This window comes from Rhipicephalus microplus, chromosome 4 (genome assembly GCF_043290135.1).
Source record: "Rhipicephalus microplus isolate Deutch F79 chromosome 4, USDA_Rmic, whole genome shotgun sequence".
Classification (NCBI taxonomy): domain Eukaryota; kingdom Metazoa; phylum Arthropoda; class Arachnida; order Ixodida; family Ixodidae; genus Rhipicephalus; species Rhipicephalus microplus.
Window position 1 is genome coordinate 59562446 of NC_134703.1, and position 20930 is coordinate 59583375.

The window sequence follows — 20930 nt, forward strand, 5'->3', positions numbered from 1 at the left end:
CTTCGCTCCTCGCCCTTCCTTATTTTGAAAAAGGTAGCCCGTTCGCGAAGACGGACTAGAGGAAGGCACGTGAACACACAGACGGAAGCGATTTTAGCAGCCTATTTTTATTGAATATCCTCCATAAATATTGTCACGATTAATAGCCGGCCGCATACGACAGAGGACAACGAAGCGAGCAGCATCTTCTGGCTGTAATCGACAAGGCTATTAGAGTCTCGTCTATTCACGTCGCAAAAGAAGTCCTGTATCTCGTTCTTTGCACGTTGCGACAATATCTACATCGCTTTTTGGGTGGATTTTCACTAAAAGTTAGTAGCTATGGAAGCGCTTCAAGTTGACTCTCTGGGTGCCTTCCTGTAGTCCGTGTTCACAAGCGCTACCCACTTCCGAATGCCTTTCCAACTCGCCCAAGAAACAGCACACATTCATTGTTTCTTCGTTTTCTCATCTTGACGTCGCCCTGTAACGTAATTTGCTGACTTACCCCAACTGCCGCTGTGCCTCTAGTACCACGTCTGCGTAATTTAATCGGTCTTGTCGGCGGGGCACTAATCTTATAAAGCGAGTAGTGGTTCAATAGCACCGATTGGTCTTACGTTAGCGGAATGCGCCAACCGATCCTGTAGTCGTCAAGTGCGTGACGTGTCAGTGCGTGGAGGCGAACGTCTTTTGGGCATGAGGGTTTTTCGGTAACTCTTTTTTGGGGAGCGCGGAAGTCATAATAGGGAAAAGGGCAGTGTGGTTCTGTGGGCGTGACGCGCACGGGTTTCTAGCGTCAGAGACGGCTACTACAGCTGAGTGAAGAAGCTCTGGACATACAAAAAATGAAAAACAAAAATATCTTAAAAATTGCCAAAAATCTCAGTCACCAGGTTGGTGTTGAATGAAAGCAGTGTTCTCACACCAAGTAGCCAGCACGAAACCATGTTAGGAAAGAGTTGGCCAAGTATATAGTCAGTGCTCATAATTTGGCAGCAAACACGGCAGCTAGCTATATGACGTCTTTATAGCCAAGATAACTTCGGTCAGAAGTCCTTGACATCGTGTACATCGTCGTAGCGCGTTTTAAAAAGTATAGATGGGAAAAGCTGAGGCAAACATCGTAACCAATCGAAAATATATATATATATATATATATTCTTCAAGTATGACAGAGCAATATCCCAAAAGGCACCACAAAATTTCACTACACGTCACATTTTTCTGAGATCTGCCAAGGCGAATGAACGGCTGTGACGTTGCGTCGCTGGGCTCGAAGTAAAGATTTCGATTGAAATAACTGCGGCTGCATTGCGATTTAGGCAAAGTACAATAAAAAGAAGGAAAGAAAATGAGATCGTTTGCGCAGATATAAGCGCATGTTAACAAAAATGACAAAAACAATTCGGCGTTTATCACTGCAACTTGCTACAACAAGTCAGATTATCACTTTTTACATTCAAAACCCACAGTACTCAGCTAACTCTTACACAGCATTGTCTGTTTTTGTTTAAACATTACTGCTATTCTGAGCTATAGTAATGTCGTTTGATGAACTACGACATTCTTTAGAGATGCATGAACAGGTTTGAATTGTAAATTTTGGTATCCCACAAAATCCAATTGTTTATTTGTTTCGGCGAAATTTCCCGGGAGTAAAAAAGGTAATAAAAAAGAAGAAATCATAGCACAAAAGAAAGAACGGGTGAAGATAAACCGTTGAATTATTGTTATTTTATCTCAGAGTAAAGCAGCAAGTCACGAACGTCATCCATGATCTCGAAGAACAAGGCACTACGCCGAAAAAATTTGCGGAGAAAAAAATATCTTGTCGCGGTCTCTGAGCCAAGAAAATATTAACAACCTCAGAGGTCGACACCTGCACCTTACGTGTTATTCACCCTGTTATAAAGTTATTAATGTCGATCGGAATCACAACATTTCCCGAGGAGCCATTGGTCACCTCGTAAACAAATTTCGCACGTATAGACCTTTAAATCGATAGCATGATCACCTGTATTTTCTGAACTGTTGCGGTAAGTACAAAGGTTGACGTATCAACTACGACAGTAGGTTTTTCGGAAGTTTACGTATGCTAACAAAGCACAGAGGGCATAATGGCAGTGCCAAGGTAGCCTTTGTTGGCAAGGTGCATGGTGCAAGGCAAACTGCTGAAGAAAGCTGAGCCGTGTGTCCGGTCAAAGCAAAATCTCGGCAATTTTCGTACCGCATCTACGGAGTTCCCCCGAGCTATCGTTCGAAAACACCGCAGAAAGTCGTCAAGCACGTGTGCCAAACTTTTGACACAGCACTGATTGCTTTGAAGGGCGCACCTGTCAATGCGATAACACTGCTATAAGCCGTGAGCACGCATGCAGTCACGAAGGCTGAGACATGGAGGGTATATAGTCCCAACGTTGCTAAAGCAGGTACAAACGGCCCGAAAAACAAAGAAACCACCTGAAATATACGTCAAAAACAGCCGCTAACAGGTATACAGCCAGAAATTCTCGACCAATTGTGTGAAAGTCCCTCTATAACAAAAAGAACGCGAGAGCGGACTGTAAGACCGATCGAACCGAACGGGCGTGCGCGGCTTGCCGGTTTTCTCGATTGTTTCCGACAACGAAGGCTAATCACGACATCGGCGAGTCTAATAATCAGTGCGCGACCTCGGAGACAACGCGCGCATAACCAACTGGTTTCCAGCGACGCCCTAATAGCTGCGTATACAGCGACAGCAGCAATTACCGATCAAAGACGGGGCGTGACGGCGAGAAGCCTTGATGCAGCAGTGAATCGGTAGCAATGCCTGGACCGCTCAGGAAGTGGGTGGCCTTTTGTTGTATGCTGGTATCGCATTTCTTCGTGCGTGCGTCGCCACAGTCGCCCGTTCGCAGCGACTGGAACTCGAGGCATTTGCTGCGCGTCGCGTACGGTGGCTGGCTGGAGCCGATCAGGGGCACCACGCATTTAGCCCGGTTATACCCGACCCGTCGCTCGGGGCCAATGAGCCGTAATTTGTCCTGTGACTGAAAGGCTATGGGTCTCTGTATACTGCTGTTTCTCCCTTGAGATGTCCGCGCACATACATCAACGACTGCAGCTGCGCGCGGATTGTATATTGTTGCTGTAGGGCCGCTGCAGAGAAGGAAACGCGGTAAGTGTATCGCGATTGAAGCAATTACGTCACTTTCCCCCTATTTTTTTTGCGTTCCTTTTTTGTTTCTTTATATGTTTATTTGCTTGCCTTTGCACGCATGTTCGCTGCCTCGTGCGCCTTTTTGGATCATGATTGAATATTGTAGAGTGACCTTTATGTAACGAACTGCTCGAAACCTGCGAAACACTTCGAGTTACACGTCGCTTCATGGTAAAGGTCGTTCGTCGTAACTCCCGCAGTCACTGGCGTAGGTGTAATGTCCTGTTTAGGGCCGCTAAGGGTTAGAAATAGTGATTATGATGATATTGGTGGTGTTTCAGTCCTTCTTCCCCCTATAATATTTTTAAGTTCTGCATATGCATTCATACGTTCAGACTTGGAAACACACGAACGACATACATACAAAGCGGTTGACCCCCGCACCGACTCGATTTTCTGGCTATGCATCTGCTCGCAGTATACAGAGTCGACACGAGAAATCCTTAGTACAGGACTTTACACTGTAGTTCCTATATAGGCGTTCCGCTCTAATGTCTCTTTTTTTCTTGTAACATGCTGTCAGGGTGCGGCAGAGTACACAAGTTTGCTCGTCGATAGGGAGTCCTTTACGTTATCAAGCAAGTGTAAGGTATCTTTTTGTAGGCCTGAATTCTGGCCGGGCGCGCCAGCAACACTATACCCCGCGGTGGCACATCCCTCGGTAGAGGTAGTGTGGCTAAAATGTAAGGCGCGTGCAGCTCGTGTTCTTTTTATCAGCGCCAGCAGTTCACGTGACAGCTCCGCTTCGTGTTATTGTTCGAGGCTTCGGCGGCGAGGACATTCTATAGCGGTGCGGTGTCCGCTTCTATCAAGTAGTTCCTGAAATGCTGGCGTAGCCGCCCTTACGTTCAACGCCTGTCTGCGCCGGCTAAAAATATCAGTCGAGAAAACATTACCGCTGCAGGCCAGAGCCTCAACTAAGCGCTTGTGTGTTCCCGACAGAGGGCTCAGTTTTAACGCGAGCTGATCGCCGAACAAACAGGCGCGATACGAGAGGGCGAAAACGAAACTTTTTTTTTGTTCTATACTTGATAACCAATTTCACATCAGGCTTCGGTGAATGACAAGGCCGTTTCATTACGGAGGAGCGTTGATGCAGTGTATATCCGATATTCAGTGTACAGGCTACCTCATTTCACGCCCTCCTGAAGCATTAAAATAGTGCGCGTGCCACAAGGCACCTGATTTTGTTTACCGCTCGTCAATCATGCGTATACGATGGGAAAGTTGAACTGTGTTTGCGGTGTCTGGACAGCGTTAATTATTACTGGTAGAAGAATAGCGTGAAGTGAAAGGTATCTACGTAGTTCATAAGATCGACATCGGACGTCCAGCTGGGTTCTCCGTTAAAAAAGAGCCCCCCCCCCCCCCCCCCCCAATCCGCAAGAAAACAAAGGCTTCACGATCGGTGCAAGTGAAGCGACAACGTGCTTCTCAAGATAGCTTGTCTTAAGTACCCAGTTTTTCGAGGGTAGAGATTGGATGTCAGCAGCTCTTGAAGTGCAACGTACTCAAGGGTGTTCGACCACCATTACCGCCAAAAAATAAAATACTGCGTGGCCATAACCATGAACATTGAAAAAAATTGCAAGATAGGTCTCGTTGAGTATAGGTATGTACGCGAACACTGGGAGCACGCCTCAAGTCGCGTGAGCCTTTTCATGTCATCTTGCTTGGCGAATGACACTGAACTCGTCCCGTCCATCCATCTCTCTCCCTCGCAGCCGGGCAAGTTCGAAGACAGCGACCGGCTGCAGTGGGAGAAGGCCGACCTGAACCAGAACAGGCAGTCGCCGTCGGCGCAGTACCGCTGCAACTGCTGAGTGACGCCTTCCGCGAAGAATCAAGCCGTTCTTCCTTCGTCTCGTCGCCGCCGCCAACGTCACCGATGCACGACTCGTGTATTTATTTCCACGCTCCCGCCAGCTGCATGCCACTGCTGCGTTATCCGCTACCGCGTGGACCTTGGACTGACGGACTCGACGACGCTGAGAAAGTTGAGAGCCCCACTGGCGGATCGGCCATTCGAGTGAAGCGATGCCTCTTTTCGGTTCCCACACTGACGCTTTACTACAGACGGGCCACAAGGACGATCCAGTTAAACTAATAGAGTTGTTTCACGCGCTCGGATATGCGTGTGTGTGCGCGTGTACGCTTTGCATCTCCTTCTTAAAAGTGTTGCAATCGTGCAAAAGTTGGCGAGGTAGTGCGGACCGGAGCTCACGTGTTATTACAGAGTCATGAACATTGCAACAAAGCTCTATAGGTAAGGAAGCTCGAACACTAAAATTTGCAAATAGAAAACGAGTGTTAAATTTGGAGAACACTACATTTCGAAAGCAAACACAAATTCCGACACTAATTTCCGTTTCCCAACACATATAAATCGACTCGAAATTACAGCTTAGACGATGGAAAGGAAAATTTTACTTCGGCAATTTTGGTTATTATTTCGAAGTTAAGCACCAATATCAACAAAAATGTAATAACGGCCATTACATTTACTTTGACACGATTATTTACAGTGATCTGCACGCGTTCTCTTTACTTGTATTGTGTTAATAAAGCATCGCTGACATTGTGACAGCTTCAGTGACAGCCACTGCATGAACCATATGACACCATGGAATTTACGTGACTACAGTTCTGGCGCCAAACGTGGCCCTTGCGGAACTGAACACCATATAACACCAGAGCTTCAGACACGAACATAACGTATGACACAGACACGCTACAATCGTGAGATTTAGAAGTGCTGCAGATTGATTCATATTGATGTCAGTTAGACGGCACTGGAGATATTGAAAACTTTCGTCACCGCTTTCCCACTTGTCATATACGATGGAAGAGAAATGACATGAAAGTGACTGAGAAAAACATTATCGGCTTTCCACTCTTACTCGCTAAAAAAAAAAGTTAGCTTTCGTGCCTGTACAATGTGTGAAACAATGTGCAGTATCAACGGAAACATATTTGCCACAAGTGAATGGTTGTCGCAGCAGCAAGATTGCGACGCTGCGTTTTTTTCCGAATGTGCCGATATCGGGAGTGCCTAGCACATTCCATTTTTTTAAAGCAGGGGTGGCCGGTGGAAAGCGCTTCGACGAGCAGTCTTTTCTGGGCAACTTCGATAAACATACGGTTGCTCCCAACTTAATTCAGCTTCTGAAAAAAGCAAAAAAAATAAAAAAAAGGGTATCGTGTGCACAGCCACATTTGGCGATAATCAATGAACAAGCGCTTATTCCGTGTATGGTCTTTCGAGTGGACAACAGCAAGAGGAGCTGCTTTGAGCCGGTCCACCGGCCTCCCCTGCTTTGGAAAATGGAATGCGCTTGGCAATCTCGCTGTCGGCGTGCTCGTCAACAGCGCCGCGTGTCGCAGTTTCGCGGCTCCGGCCACCGTTCACTTGTGCTAATCTTTTTTTTTTTCCGTTGAGACCGAACGTCTTCGCGCAGGGCCAAGCTGCATTACCAGTTAAGTAATCCGTGGACATTGTATACTTCTGGCATAGGATCGCGTGCTTCTGTGTCCGTGCACCAAAAAAGAGAAGGTTACGTCACGTTCGTCCAGATAAGTCTGCGTTCCAGACAACGTCACGCGTTTAAGAGTCCCTGGCTTGCTGATTTAGCCTTCTTTCACGCGTATTCACGGACGAGTGTCAAGAAAGGACGTCCTTGGCGCTATGTTCGTGAGAAACAAAAGTCCAGTTTGCATTAGGCCATCGTATAGTAACACAAATATAGGTGTTAATCCAGCCATCCCCTTCCCCCGGTCACAAATCTATACCCTCCTCTGTGGCACAGTACATGGATCAACGCGGTTTACATGTTCTGGAATGATAGGTCAGACTGGACTACAGATCACGCGTTGCTCAGTGTCTGTACAAGTGCACTAATATTGAAGTCGTTATTAGCATATGGCGCATGTAGCATATAAATACGGCAGAATGATGAATGTGTGTAGACAAACGCAAGAGGTGATCATTGCATATGGCTCTGTCGCATCTTAGAATCAGCCCATATGACAAAGGTAATAGCCAAGTGTTTAAAATGCCCCCCCAGGCGTTTTTTCTAATTGTTAACTGCAAGAATTTATTATGGTATTGGTTCTGTTTCACGCATTCAACCACGCTGAAAGCTTGCATAGTTTGCTTGTCAGCTTATTTTTCATATATATATATATATATATATATATATATATATATATATATATATATATATATATATATATATATATTGTAACGACGAGAAATAAGAGACAACGCCTTTGCTGCAGGCCGGCTGTTCTTATTCTGCTTCGTCTTCCTCGGCTTCCTTCACCCTGCCTGCGCCCTTGCCTGAGCCCCACTATTTATTATCATTACACTCGGCCCCGACTGCGAGCCTCGTGGGCTACCGACAATGTCTCCGGTGGGCGGCATTGACTATTCCGGGGTGGCCGGGCTCGGCCAAGCTGATATTTCACATGGAAGTTTGTTGAAGGAGATTCCGGAGGACGACACTGGCTGTGACGTGATGGTCGGTGCAGGCGTCGTCCACGATGGGGCCAACGCTGTTGACTTGGACAAGATGCCGCTAGCAGGAGATACAGACTCCTGCAAAGTGGCCGCGTTGGTTTAATCTCGTCGGTTTGAGCATCCTGTCGCAGTCGTGTTACAAATGCTGGAAATAGTCCACGCTGCACCGTCACCTGCTGCACTGAGCGTCGACGCCTGCGTTGCTTGCGGTGTGGCAAGGGGCGTCGTCGCAGTCGTGTTACAAATGCTGGAAATAGTCCACGCTGCACCGTCACCTGCTGCACTGAGCGTCGACGCCTGCGTTGCTTGCGGTGTGGCAAGGGGCGTCGGGGTGTCTTTGTAGTCATCTGAGAGCCGAGTTCAGGTTGCAGCTTGAGAGGCAACGCGTGCTCTTGCAGCACTGCCTTTGTCGGACTCATGCTCAAGCTGCTTATTCCTATAGTTTCACGTGCAGTAGAGCCTTCATTGTCAGATGACCTGTCACTAACCGGAAGTATTACCTTCTCTGGTAGGTCTTTGCTGACAGTGACTTTGAAGGAGGCGGCGCTTAGCGTGTGGCAGACGTCCGCACACTCGGCCACAGACTGACGTGATATCAGGAGATGTCGCTTCGAAGTGAGGGTCAACACTGTAGGGTTGTTCGTCCCAGGGTAGGTGGTTAAATTGGCTGTCGGGAAGCTGCAAAATACAGCTGAAGCCGCGAGGGTGGTCTCCTTCTGGGATCTATTCTCGGTAGCGGTCGCGTAAGACTGGGTGGTCGTGGAGAGGTGATGGTGACTCCGTCCAAAAGCAGCTATGAGCTTGTCACTCCAGTCCACCCAGGATGTCTGCCGCACGCCTTCGTATCGATGCCAAGCCGCGGCAGCATTCCGAAGGCGGTCTATGGCCATGCCCCACTTCTTTTGGTCCGTCCACGCTGCGTGATCTCCGACAGCGTTGACGGTTGCCACCCATTCCTTGGCATCGTCCTGGAAGCCGCGAAACTCCGGTAGCTCGAAGGAAATCGGCGATGGCGGGACTGCGGGCAAAACTCCGAAATGTGCCCACGCCAAGCAGTTCACTTGCTCTGATACCTCCGTGAGAGAACGCCCGAGATTGCGACGGTTCTCGGGCGAGCTTACCTCGAAGTTTTGTGAGGCGGCCGCAGCCAACATGGCCTTGAGTGCGCACAATGTTGGCAAGATGGCAGGACATAGCTGGGAGCTCGACGCTATGAGGGCGTTGGTCGTGACGCGGAGTTGCGCGATGGTATGCTGCAGCTCCGCTGCGCTGTCGTGTGATCCGCACGAAGAGCCAAGGCCCGCCTCTGCGGAGGATACAGTGACTGCGGTACTCGAGGTGGTACAATTGCTGACCAAGGACGCGTGGACGGCGTCCCTTGGAAATCCAGCTGTGGTAGGAATCGTGGACATGGGTTCCAGGGCGCTGGAAGCGTCAACGACGTTCCCAGGCAAGCGGAACCCGTGTGATGAGTTGTGACCTGGTACTGTGGCGTAGATGAAGCGGTCTTGCGCCGCCGGGGAGGCCTCGACGCCGTACACGGTGGGTGCTTGAAGCGCCGACAGGTTGCCAGGTATGGAGGAGGCATGTACGCCATCCCTAGGTGAGAGAGGCCCGTGCGCATGGTTGCCGCGACGTGTCGCGTCCCAGGACAAGTTTCCCGGAACCACAACGGAGGCCTGGACGCCATCCGTCGGTGCTGGGATCGATGCTGGCCGCGACGGACGCCTTGCGGGTTCCATCAGCGAAGAAGCGTGACGGCGTTCCTTATCGTGAACTGGTACCGGTAACGGGTGCTGGAGCCGCCGAGGAGGCCTTGACGCCGTCCCCGAACGGTGGTGTCAGTAAACAGCTGCCGAGGAGGGCTTGACGCCGTCCTCAAGCGACGCTTACCGCGGCTGCACGTCGGCGGGCGTTCTGGATGACGAAACCGAGACGTAAGCCGTTTTCTTCGTCGACTGCGCCATTGTAACGACGAGAAATAAGAGACAACGCCTTTGCTGCAGGCCGGCTGTTCTTATTCTGCTTCGTCTTCCTCGGCTTCCTTCACCCTGCCTGCGCCCTTGCCTGAGCCCCACTATTTATTATCATTACAATATATATATATATATATATATATATTGTGAGACGACGTCAGGTACGAAGGAGCGACCGTTTTATTGTCAACCCAGACGCGCGAGCCAGCAACCGAACAAGCAGCGAGCCCCTACGATGATGATGATCACGGTGCTTTGTATGCGCAGGTGAAAGTGAAAATGATAAGCAACACAATCAGCGCTCACACTATTTCCCCCCTACACGAAAGCGGTCTGCAAGACGTTCATTTAGTAAGTGTATGAGCGCTGGATATAAGGTTTCAGGCGAGACACATGGACGATCTCGGTCCCGCGACGACGGCGATCAGAAGCCGAAGTAACCGGCGCGACGCGATAATTTACGGCCGATGTTCGTTCAAGCACGGTGTAAGGACCCAGGTATCTGTGAATGAATTTTTCACAGAGGCCGGGTGTGCGAACAGGTGTCCAGAGGAGCACTTCGTCGCCTGGGTAGAATGACACAACTCGACGTGTCGCATCACAACGAACTTTTCGCTGGGCCTGAATGGTAGAGGTGTTGGCGCGGGCGATTGTGCGGCAGTGGTTGACACGGGCAGCGAATTCTTCCGGAAGGGACGCAGATGGGACAGAAGGCGTGGACAAAAAGCTGGTGTCTAGAACAAAAGATGGTGCACGGCCATACACAAGAAAAAACGGGCTGTAACTTGTAGTGCGTTGTATGGCAGTGTTATAGGCAAACGTGACGAAAGGTAGTATTGTGTCCCAGTTCTTGTGATCGGGTTGGACATACATAGAGATCATGTCTGACAAGGTTCTATGAAAACGCTCAGTAAGACCATTGGTTTGCGGATGATATGCCGAGGTGGTCTTATGGATTGTGTCAGAGGCCTGTAAAACTTCAGCGAGCACACGAGAAAGAAATGTCTTGCCACGGTCACTCAGGAGAACACGAGGGGCGCCGTGGCGCAGGATAATGGCACGCAGAACAAAGTCGGCTACTTCGCTGGCAGCTCCAGTAGGAAGAGCTGCCGTCTCAGCGTAGCGAGTAAGATGGTCTACGGCAGTAACAATCCAGCGGTGACCGGCGGCGGTAAGCGGAAGGGGTCCGTATAAGTCTATGCCGACGAACTCGAAGGGAGCGGATGGGCACGGGAGAGGCTGTAGAGGGCCGGCGGGAAGAGATGTCGAACGTTTTCGGTGCTGACATGATGAACAGGAAGTGACGTACCTGGAAACACTAGTGGAGAGGCCAGGCCAGAAGCAGCGAGTCTTAATGCGATCGTAGGTTTTATGAAAACCCAAGTGGCCAGCCGTCGGGTCGTCATGAAAGGCTTCTAAGACTTGGAGTCGAAGTGAGCGAGGTATGACCGGGACCCATCGGCTACCGAGAGGATGGTAAGTTTGTCGAAGTAGCGTTCCGTCATGAAGTTTGAAACGCGTGAGTTGTCGTCGCAAGCGGCTGTTGGGAGCACGAGATGAGCCGGTGAGCCGATCGATGATTGTACGGCAGTATGTGTCTGCACGTTGGAGCGAGGTGAGGTCTGCGGATTGAAGGAAGTCATCCGGTGCAGTGGGCTCGATGGGACTAAGACTGGTCATCTGCGTGGTCTCTTGGCTGGGAGGTGCTGCGCAGCAGGTAGATGCGTCATGATTTTGCAACAGCGGACAGCGTGACAAAGCGTCGGCATCTTGGTGTTTGCGGCCCGACCGGTATGTGACACTGTAGTCATACTCCTGCAGTCGGAGCACCCAACGACCGAGGCGTCCTGACAAGTTTTTTAATGATGACAACCAACAGAGCGCATGATGATCCGTGACGATCGTAAAGCGGCGGCCATACAAATAGGGGCGAAATTTTTGCACGGACCATACGATAGCGAGACATTCCTGTTCAGTGATGCTGTAATTGCGTTCCGCTGGGGAGAGAGTACGGCTCGCGTAAGCCACGACTTGCTCTTGTGAAGCCTGGTCACGCTGCAGCAGAACAGCGCCGATTCCGTGCCCACTTGCGTCAGTGTGTAATATAGTAGGGGCTGTGGGATCAAAATGGCGAAGAACTGGCCCTGACGTGAGGCATCGCTTCAGGGTCTGGAAAGCAGCTTCACAGTCATCTGTCCAAAGAAATGATGCACTTGTGGTCAGGAGTTTGTGAAGAGGAGCCGCGATAGTGGCAAAATCACGGACAAAACGGCGGAAGTAAGAGGCTAAGCCGAGGAAGCTGCGAAGGTCTTTGAGCGTGGTGGGCTTAGGAAAGTGCAGCACAGCGGCCACTTTGTCGGGATCAGGTTCGATGCCAAGCTTGCTGACAACGTGGCCTAACACTTTGATGCTGCGGCTCGCAAACCGACACTTCTTGGTATTTAGCTGGAGACCGGCTTTGGCTAGACATGTGAGCACCTCGTCTAGACGTTCTAGGTGTTGCGAGAAGCTGGGTGAAAAGATGACGATGTCATCCAGGTAACAAAGACAGGTCTTCCATTTTAGGCCACGCAGCACCGTATCGATCATCCGCTCAAATGTGGCTGGGGCATTGCAGAGCCCAAAAGGCATCACATTGAATTCGAAGAGACCATCAGGAGTAGCAAACGCTGTCTTCTCTTTATCAGACTCATGCATCGGGATCTGCCAATACCCAGATCGTAGGTCGAGACTTGAGAAATATTCTGCACCCTGTAAGGTGTCAAGTGCATCGTCAATTCGAGGCATAGGATATACATCCTTGCGCGTAATTTTGTTTAGTGCCCTGTAATCAACGCAAAATCGCACTGATCCGTCACTTTTCTTAACTAGGACAACAGGAGAAGACCAAGGGCTTGTGGAAGGTCTGATAACGTTGCGTGCGAGCATGTCATTGACTTGTTCCTCGATGACCTTGCGTTCTGAAGACGACACGCGGTAAGGGCGACGGCGGATAATACGAGAACCGTCTGTGGCGATGTGATGAGAGGTCACCGTAGTTTGACCTAAGCCATCCGAACAAACGTCAAAACAAGTCTTGTGTTTTGTTAAAAGGGCCATTAAGTCATTAGTTTGCGTTGGAGTGAGATATGGACTCAAAGTGGCTTTAAGCGCATTAGATGAGCCTCCTGGTGGCGTACACTTAGCGACTGACGGCGGAGACGATACAGTGACGACACATACCGGTGCTATGTCGATAAGGCTGGCAACAGTGGACCCCTCTGGCAGTAGTTGTGGCTCTGTTGTCGTGTTGTAGGCGGTGAGACTGGCATGACCACGCGAAAACCGCACTAGACAACATGCGATGGCGATTCCTCGGAAAATGCAGCGCTGATCGGGGACAACCACTGCGTCACCGTCAATGGTATCGCTGGATCTAATGGTGAGGATACGTTCTTGGGCCGGGGGCAGTACAAAGTCTGCAGCTGCAACAAGGTGAGGCGACGAAAAATCGTAAGCACTAGAATTTTCAGTGTCCGTAATGCGAATAACGGGCGGACCACACGAAATGACAGCGGAAGCGGCTGACAGGAAGTCCCAGCCCAATATAATCGGATGAGCACATGAAGAAAGCACAGCCAATTGTATATGGTGACGAATTCCGTCGATCAGAACACGAACAGTGCATTGTCCAATAGGGTAAATTCTATTTTCATTAGCACCACATAACACCGGACCAACATATGGAGTTTGCACTTTTCGTAGACGATGACATAGTTCGCGATCAATGACCGAAATGGCTGCTCCAGTGTCCACGAGTGCGTCAACCGAAATGCCTTCTACACAAACAGTTAGTAAATTTGCAGGGCGCGCAGGAGGAATTGGGACAATTCGACGACAGGCAGTTTCTCCTCCAAAAACTGCAGCTGCTAGTTTTCCGAGTGGCTGTCGAGGGGCATCAGGGCAGAACGTAAAGGCGAAGTAGTACGGCGGAAGGGCGATGGTGAACGACGGCGGGGTGAGCGGGAAGAACGAGGTTCACCGTGGGACAAAGGAGGCGAAGGCGAACGTCGTGACGAGGGAATGTAGGTTCCTGGAACGTAGGGGTCAGACCGCGCAGCCCGGTCACTCTCGTACGAAGAATAACCTCGTCGTTCATCTTGCTGGCGCCGACGGCAAAAGCGGGAGATATGTCCTCTTATGCCACAGTAGTAACAGACGGGGCGCGTAGGGCGCCAGGCAGGGAAGTGTGGTTGTGGTGGTGCCTTGGCTGCCATCGCAGCCAAATGGTCGTATACGACGTCCGTAGTTACAGGTGGAGTAGGTGGAGGAGGCCGTGACACGACTTCGGCATACGTAGGCACATGTAAGGGCACAGGCGGCGGGGCACGTGCGACGCTCGTCATCGACGCCAATTCGTCCTTTATAATTTCCCGCAGGTTAGGAGGGGGTGAGCGGGCAGGTGAAGTCGGTGCGCTGGCAGGAACAAGGCTGTGAAGTTCCTCTCTCACTATGGTGCGAATTAGAGCTCGCAGCTCATGCTCGCCAGTAAGACGAGTGTCATAGGAGGCGTGTGGAAGGCGCATTGAGTAAAGTGCGTCCAGGCGCTGGCAGGTGGTAATAATGTCCTGAACTGTTGTCGGGCTCTGCATGACAAGAACATTAAAGGCGACGGAGTTGATGCCTTTCATTACTTGCCGAATACGATCGGCCTCCGGCATGTCCTTTTGGGCGCGGCGGCAGAGGGCCAGAACGTCTTCAATGTACGATGTGTACGATTCGTCAGGCCCCTGGATGCGGGTAGCGAGCTTCTGTTTAGCTACCTCAGAGCGTCCTGTAGAAGTGCCGAATATTTGACGCAGCTGCACCGTGAATGCTGACCAATCAGGAAAGTCGCGTTCGTGGTTATGATACCACGTCTTAGCAACCTCCTTCAGATAAAAGGGTACATAGCGCAGCTTATGTGCCTCATCCCAGTAATTGCAAGCACTGGTACGGTCGTAACTGTCCAGCCATTCTTCTACGTCCTCACCGCGAAGGCCAGAAAACACTGGAGGGTCTCGTTGCGAGGTACTCACGGTGTGGTGAGGCCCAGCAGGCTGAGCGGGTGGTGCGAAGAAGGCGGTAGGGGGTGGGTCGTTTTGCGCCATCACTGTTGGCAAGCACAGCCGTCGACCTGATCGGAGCTCCAGGGGTGACCGGTAGTGCACGAGGACTTGGGAATCACAGCACGCTCCACCACTTGTGAGACGACGTCAGGTACGAAGGAGCGACCGTTTTATTGTCAACCCAGACGCGCGAGCCAGCAACCGAACAAGCAGCGAGCCCCTACGATGATGATGATCACGGTGCTTTGTATGCGCAGGTGAAAGTGAAAATGATAAGCAACACAATCAGCGCTCACAATATATATATATATATATATATATATATATATATATATATATATATATATATATATATATATATATATATATATATATATATATATATATATATATATATATATATTGAATTCCTAATCTGCTTATATAGGGCAGCAATTTAGGCGCTCGATAGCAAAGCGATTGCGCGTGTAGAGTCACATGACCAGGCAAATTGCATTGCGTTATGACGCAGGGAATTAAGCCAACAGCACGCGGCAGAGACCCGATACCTTTGAGGATCGAGTGGAGGCTGTCTTTATAGACCGCACATCTATTTGCAAAGGCTACAGCTAACGACGTCAAGGTGAAAGGTGACACAAATCGTCCTCATCCTATTTTCACTGAAATGTACATCCGCGACCAAAGAATGTCTGTGGCGGAAGCTGTGTTGTGACATCGCCCTAGGCGAGCGGCATTGCCGCCATAAGCGCTAACAGAACCCACACGATAGCCACTTGATAACATCCCGTGCGATCTCGGCTCAAGTATCGACATGGCCATTCACGTCGTGGCCCTCCGCGCAGGTCAGAGTGGACGAACGGACAGTTGTTGTCAAAGCGTCGCAAAGCCGACGATGACGACTGCCTGTATGATCAACGAGCGACGTTGAGTTATCGCAAATAACCCGTGCATAACCACTGCAGCCTCGTCGTGTTGTCGCAGAAGAGTTGTTGTTGAAAGCGTGTACTTAACCGGCGCAGCTGCAGTTGGACCACGCCATAGATACAACGTGGCGCTGACAATGTGTACCGTATAGTTTGTTATATATGCGTCATCTTTTTTGGTGTGGACCATTTCTTGTACAAAGTGTGATACTGTTTGCGTACAATGCGTAGAAATAATAATAATAATAACCGTTGTGTGTTCGCCGAGCCGCGACCAAGGGCGGAATCACGTTATACACGTGATACGTTTGGCATTCGGCTACAAGCGGAAAGCCAGCGTTGAAAAACCGAACGTATACGGAACGTGTAATAGGTTCGTTTGAGAACGTTCGGTCCTATAGCTCACGCGCTTGGCCAGACCCCAGTCATAGTCGTCAAACAGCTCGCTTGAGGCCAATCGCCCGCGTCTAAAGCAAACGTGCGCAAGATTAATTTTCGAACGTTTGCTTGCATCTATATAGGAGTTGTCCTAGTTCGCGGTCTTGGTCCGCGCCTATGTTCAGAAGCCAGTCATCGTCGTCGATCAGCTGGCCAAGCGAACGTTCGAGAACCGAACATGACGTGTACGTGATTTCGCCTCGGGATCAGGACTCGCAGCGATGGTGTATGGACTCGCTCTTGCTGGTACCGTGAGTTCGCTGTGCCCACGGTGCATGGTCAAAGACTGTAAATACGCTTTCCAGTTCGTTAACGAGGTTTGTTTGACAAAACAGGCGATCCGTGTGATTTTACAGCCGCACACGCTGCTTTCTATAACGATATTGAAAGCAAAGCGGAAATTGAGCTGTGCTTTAGCCGCGCTGAAAGTGTTGCTTTCTTACCGTGCCAAGAGCCCGTATTATGAGTCTATTCCTGGTGACGTTTCTTGAAACAACGAGTATGTACTTACAAAGACAAACGTGACTCTGAAGCCACGACTCTGAAACCTTTACGACGTCGGTGCGGTGCTTCGGGTCACACAGTAAAGCTTGAAAGGAACAGTTTTAAATAGGTGCAGACTAATACTACGGCATCTTGCGAAACGCGTTAGCCTAGTAAGACTTTGTATAACCGCGAGTAAGAGCTAATGTGGCTTCTCTTCTCGCCGCTACATTTGATGGTGTTCAATTTAACACCATAAGCAAATCTCAGCTGGGAGCTTAATATACAGGTAAAAGGAAGAGGGTGCTAGTGCACTATTTCAACGCACAGGTATTTTTTTCTTTCTTTTTCTGTTAGAGCAAGTAGTAAACTTGCCGTATAGTATGAGCTGCATGCTTATAGGTATGTTCATGTTAACTGTCACTATATAATCGCCCTGTTTTTGTAAGAAAATTTGTGCATGCAGAAAAAAGAAGAGTAGACGGATAAAGCTTTTAACTGGTTATATAGTGTTACCGACGACGCACGATGGGAATTCTTGAATATAACCAAAGCGAGCGTGCTTCTTCATGTGTATAAAGATGCTGTAGCTAATACCGAGGTATGAACTTCAAAGATGCGGTTAAACTAAAATTATTTTAGTTTGCCGAAGAACTGCATACAATTCTATATCGTGGAACACTTTCTGTTTGTCATGTATGTTATTTGGAATACGCCGAACGTAAAACATGTTCAAACGTACGTCGTCATGAATCTTGTTTTTTTGCTCTGTAGCTAGCGAGTAAAATGTTTTCGACTGCTGCTACAACCGTCAAAGAGAACACAGTTATAATAGAATATTTGTGCTTTTTTCCTGTATACTTTGGTTATCCTTTTTGCAACATTTCTTGCCGAGTGTATACGCCGGTGAACGGGAAACTGCAGTGTGATCGCTCAGTTGAATAAAAAAATACAATATTTGCAGCAATCGATGGTCTTGCGTATTTATCGTTTCCATCTATAGAACGAGATATTCGCGATGTGTCAGCTGCGTTTGGATGTCGAATAGTGTACAAATCCCGCCTTACGAAAGAAACATTCACTGGATCAGATAATGTGTGCCTGATATACCAAGTAAACTATAAGATGCGGCAGACATCTTTGAGAGTTCAAATCATGCAATTTAACAGTGAGATAATTATCATTTAAAACTAATTACTGTGCGATATATATGAACTGTGCGATGTGCACGTTCAAGAACACCACATCTTCAAAATTTCCGAAGCTCCCCGATTGATTGATATGTGGGGTTTAACGTCCAAAAACCACCATATGATTATGAGAGACGTCGCAGTGGAGGGCTCCTGAAATTTTGACCACCTGGGGTTTTTTACGTGCACCCAAATCTGAGCACACGGGCCTTCAACATTCCCGCCTCCATGGGAAATGCAGCCCACCGCAGCCGGGATTCGATCCCGCGACCTGCGGGTCAGCAGCCGAGTACCTTAGCCACCGCGGCGGGGCACTCCAAAGCTCTCTCTTGCGGCATTCCAAAGCGGTTTCGGGACGTAAAAACCCAACAACTGTTACTGAACAAGCCCCTCGAACAATTTTCCCTTTTTCATATTTCAAGGACACTGCCAATCGATTGTAGGGTGAGATCAAAGAGAAGATACAAACGGATGGAGAGAGGGTGACATGCTGTGAGGTGCACTGCTGGGGTGGGATCACATACCTGTGACAGCACTCGGTACGTAGCAGGTCGCTCTGGCAAATGGGAAATAGCAGCGCGCGTATGAGGTGTATCAGGAACATCGCAAGCTTCGTATACCTGTGTGGGCGTGTCCAGCTATTATTATGATTCCCGTAAGAGCCTGAACGTGAACAGATGTGTTTTGATGGTGATGCAGTTGAGAGCGATAGTGATAGCCTTTATGAGTCGACTACTGTCACGTACGGTGTAGGGGTCGTTTTATCGTGCTCCCACATATAGTTGTTGAACGAAGCACCTCCCATGTCAAGTAGGCTGGGTTTTATCACGCTCGTGTGATAAAGCCGGTTAGTTTAAAACATGACACATCAACAAGACCATGCTCAAACTTGTTAAGTGCTGCCCGCTGGATCTAGGACTACTTACAGAGGCCACCGCCAGGCGACAAGGTAAGAGCGCGATAGGCTGTCACCCATTAACATTTCAGCCATGTTGTGCTACCGCCCCTCAAAATGAAGTGTTTGCATGACTCTTTTCAACGAAGGCCCAACGGGCGCCACCATAACCCTGTCTGGGCTGTGGTACATGCAAGTGCAACCTCGCCCTCGCTTTCAAAAAAATAAAAAATACACTGTCTTCGAGTGGGCCCAGCCAGGTGCCTGTTGTGAACGCAATAAGGTAGTTTCACTGACACACTACCGAGGCTGTGACGTCAGCCTTTGTACTCCCGTGCGCAGCACAGCATGGCGACGTTTTTTCTCTGCGGTGAAGACGTTTACTACATCTTTGCAACGAAAGCTCCACGTGTGCCGGCATATGACGTCAGCACGTGTTAGCCTTTGTACTACCCTATACCACCTACCAGAAAGAAGGCCCTCCCCATCTCGGATCGTCTAAAGGGAAACCATTGCAAACACGCTTCTCGTCTCGAACAAGCGTTCGAAGCCCACTGCAGTGTGCACGATGCACCACAGAACAAGCGTCTGCTCTTAAGCCCAATTTAGTGTTTGCATGATCTTGCTTTTCTTTGATCACAGTTATGCCTTTCATATAAAAGGAATTTCCACGTCACCTTTCGCGCTGACATGTGGCCTATAGAGATGTATTTCATCATTTATTTCGTTATTCATTGAGTGAGCGAGTGAGTGTTGTTAAACGAATGTTGAATCAATGTTGTTAAATGAATGTTGTGATGTTATTTGGCATCAGAAAGGGGTAGTCAGTATTTCCGCCCGGCATACAAATAGAAAGGCTATGCTTCCGTCGTGCGTAATGACAACTGTGCAGTACATCAATCTTGTCTAAATTATACTGGGGTCGAAATACGAGTGCTCTTTTTTTTAAATTTAATCCTTCGATATGTCACGGGAAAATATGGCATTTCAAGATCGAAGGAGGTGGGCTATAATACCAAAAAATTATAGCTGTCCTACAGATCCAAGGAACATTAATATTAACAGCAAAATTATTTTATTTCTTCTAAACGCAATCACTAACAATGATTTACAGCTTAATTGAGCTTATCGCAGTCATAGGTTGGTTGTTGAAGCGTTAAAAACTCTTTACATACAGATTTTACATCGACATAATGTAATATGCAAAATGTAAGAAACATGACTCGAAGCACTAATTTATTCTGGAAGAGCACATGAACTTGACCCAAGCGGGGAAAACGAGAATGACGGTGAAAAAGTGTCGGAAAGCAACCATCGTTGGAAACTATCTTTAATTTCATTGCAATCGACGTAAACTCCGCATTTGAATAGAGTACTTTTTGCAAATCGGTAAGGATTTTGTCCAAGAATGCGATTTACACAGTCGATGTGACCTCACATCAAGTTCATACGATTATCGACACGATCACTGCCTGCCTATTGCCAGTATATGGTAGCTTATCGCGGTACCAATACTTTATTACAATAAATTGTTCAACAGTTCATGCGTGTCGGACATACAAAAAGCGAAGTTTACGATTTTAGTTACCTTCAACTTACTCGAGCCGATCACGTAAGATTTTAAAATGCTAGAACATATTATTGAATGTTAGCTATTTAATTGTCAAACCAGCTCGTACCTAACTTGACTCGCATCTAGAGCTAAAATGTTTGAATGATCGAATTAGGGCCGAATAATAAGCTAATTTCTGCACCTAATTATACTTTGAACTTCAATTGGATTCCAAATATTCAATTCGACAATATGGGCACTTAAGATTTTTAACAAGCGTCAATTATAGCATCATATCACTGTGATCATATCGCTTTGATTGTCACTGGCCAAATATACATGCCTAACCGTAGAGTTCCGCAACTTCCCTGCACAATGGAAAGTGGAAAATACGTTATCGCAGACAATGTAAAGCGGCGATAAAAACACTAATCACAAGTCTATTAGTTTTGACTCCTCACAGCTGGTACTCTCCCTTTTCGGTACACTTTCGTCGGCCGTGTTTCAAAACAAAGTGACACATGCCACAGGCGGAACTGGTCCGTACGTTATTTCGCGCAATAGCACAACTCGCACAGATAGCAAACGAGCGGGCTCAATAAATTCCTTAGATATGTCGCGGCGCAGCTGGCGTGACCATGTTGTCCGACTGGTCGCCCTACTTTCGGCTTTCCCGCGGTGCG

The 20930-nt window shown here is 48.6% G+C and overlaps 1 protein-coding gene across 2 annotated transcripts in view; it reads left to right on the forward strand.

Moving 5' to 3' along the window:
• RabX4 (RAS oncogene family member RabX4) overlaps nt 1-5800 on the forward strand; it is a 150574-nt gene extending 144774 nt beyond the window's left edge. For both annotated transcript variants that reach the window (XM_075892826.1, XM_075892825.1), the window contains exon 7: nt 4909-5800. In XM_075892826.1, the coding sequence (XP_075748941.1) occupies nt 4909-5007 (99 nt within the window). In that variant the 3' untranslated portion in view covers nt 5008-5800. The remainder of the gene's footprint in view (nt 1-4908) is intronic.
• Nucleotides 5801-20930: the final 15130 nt, after the last annotated feature.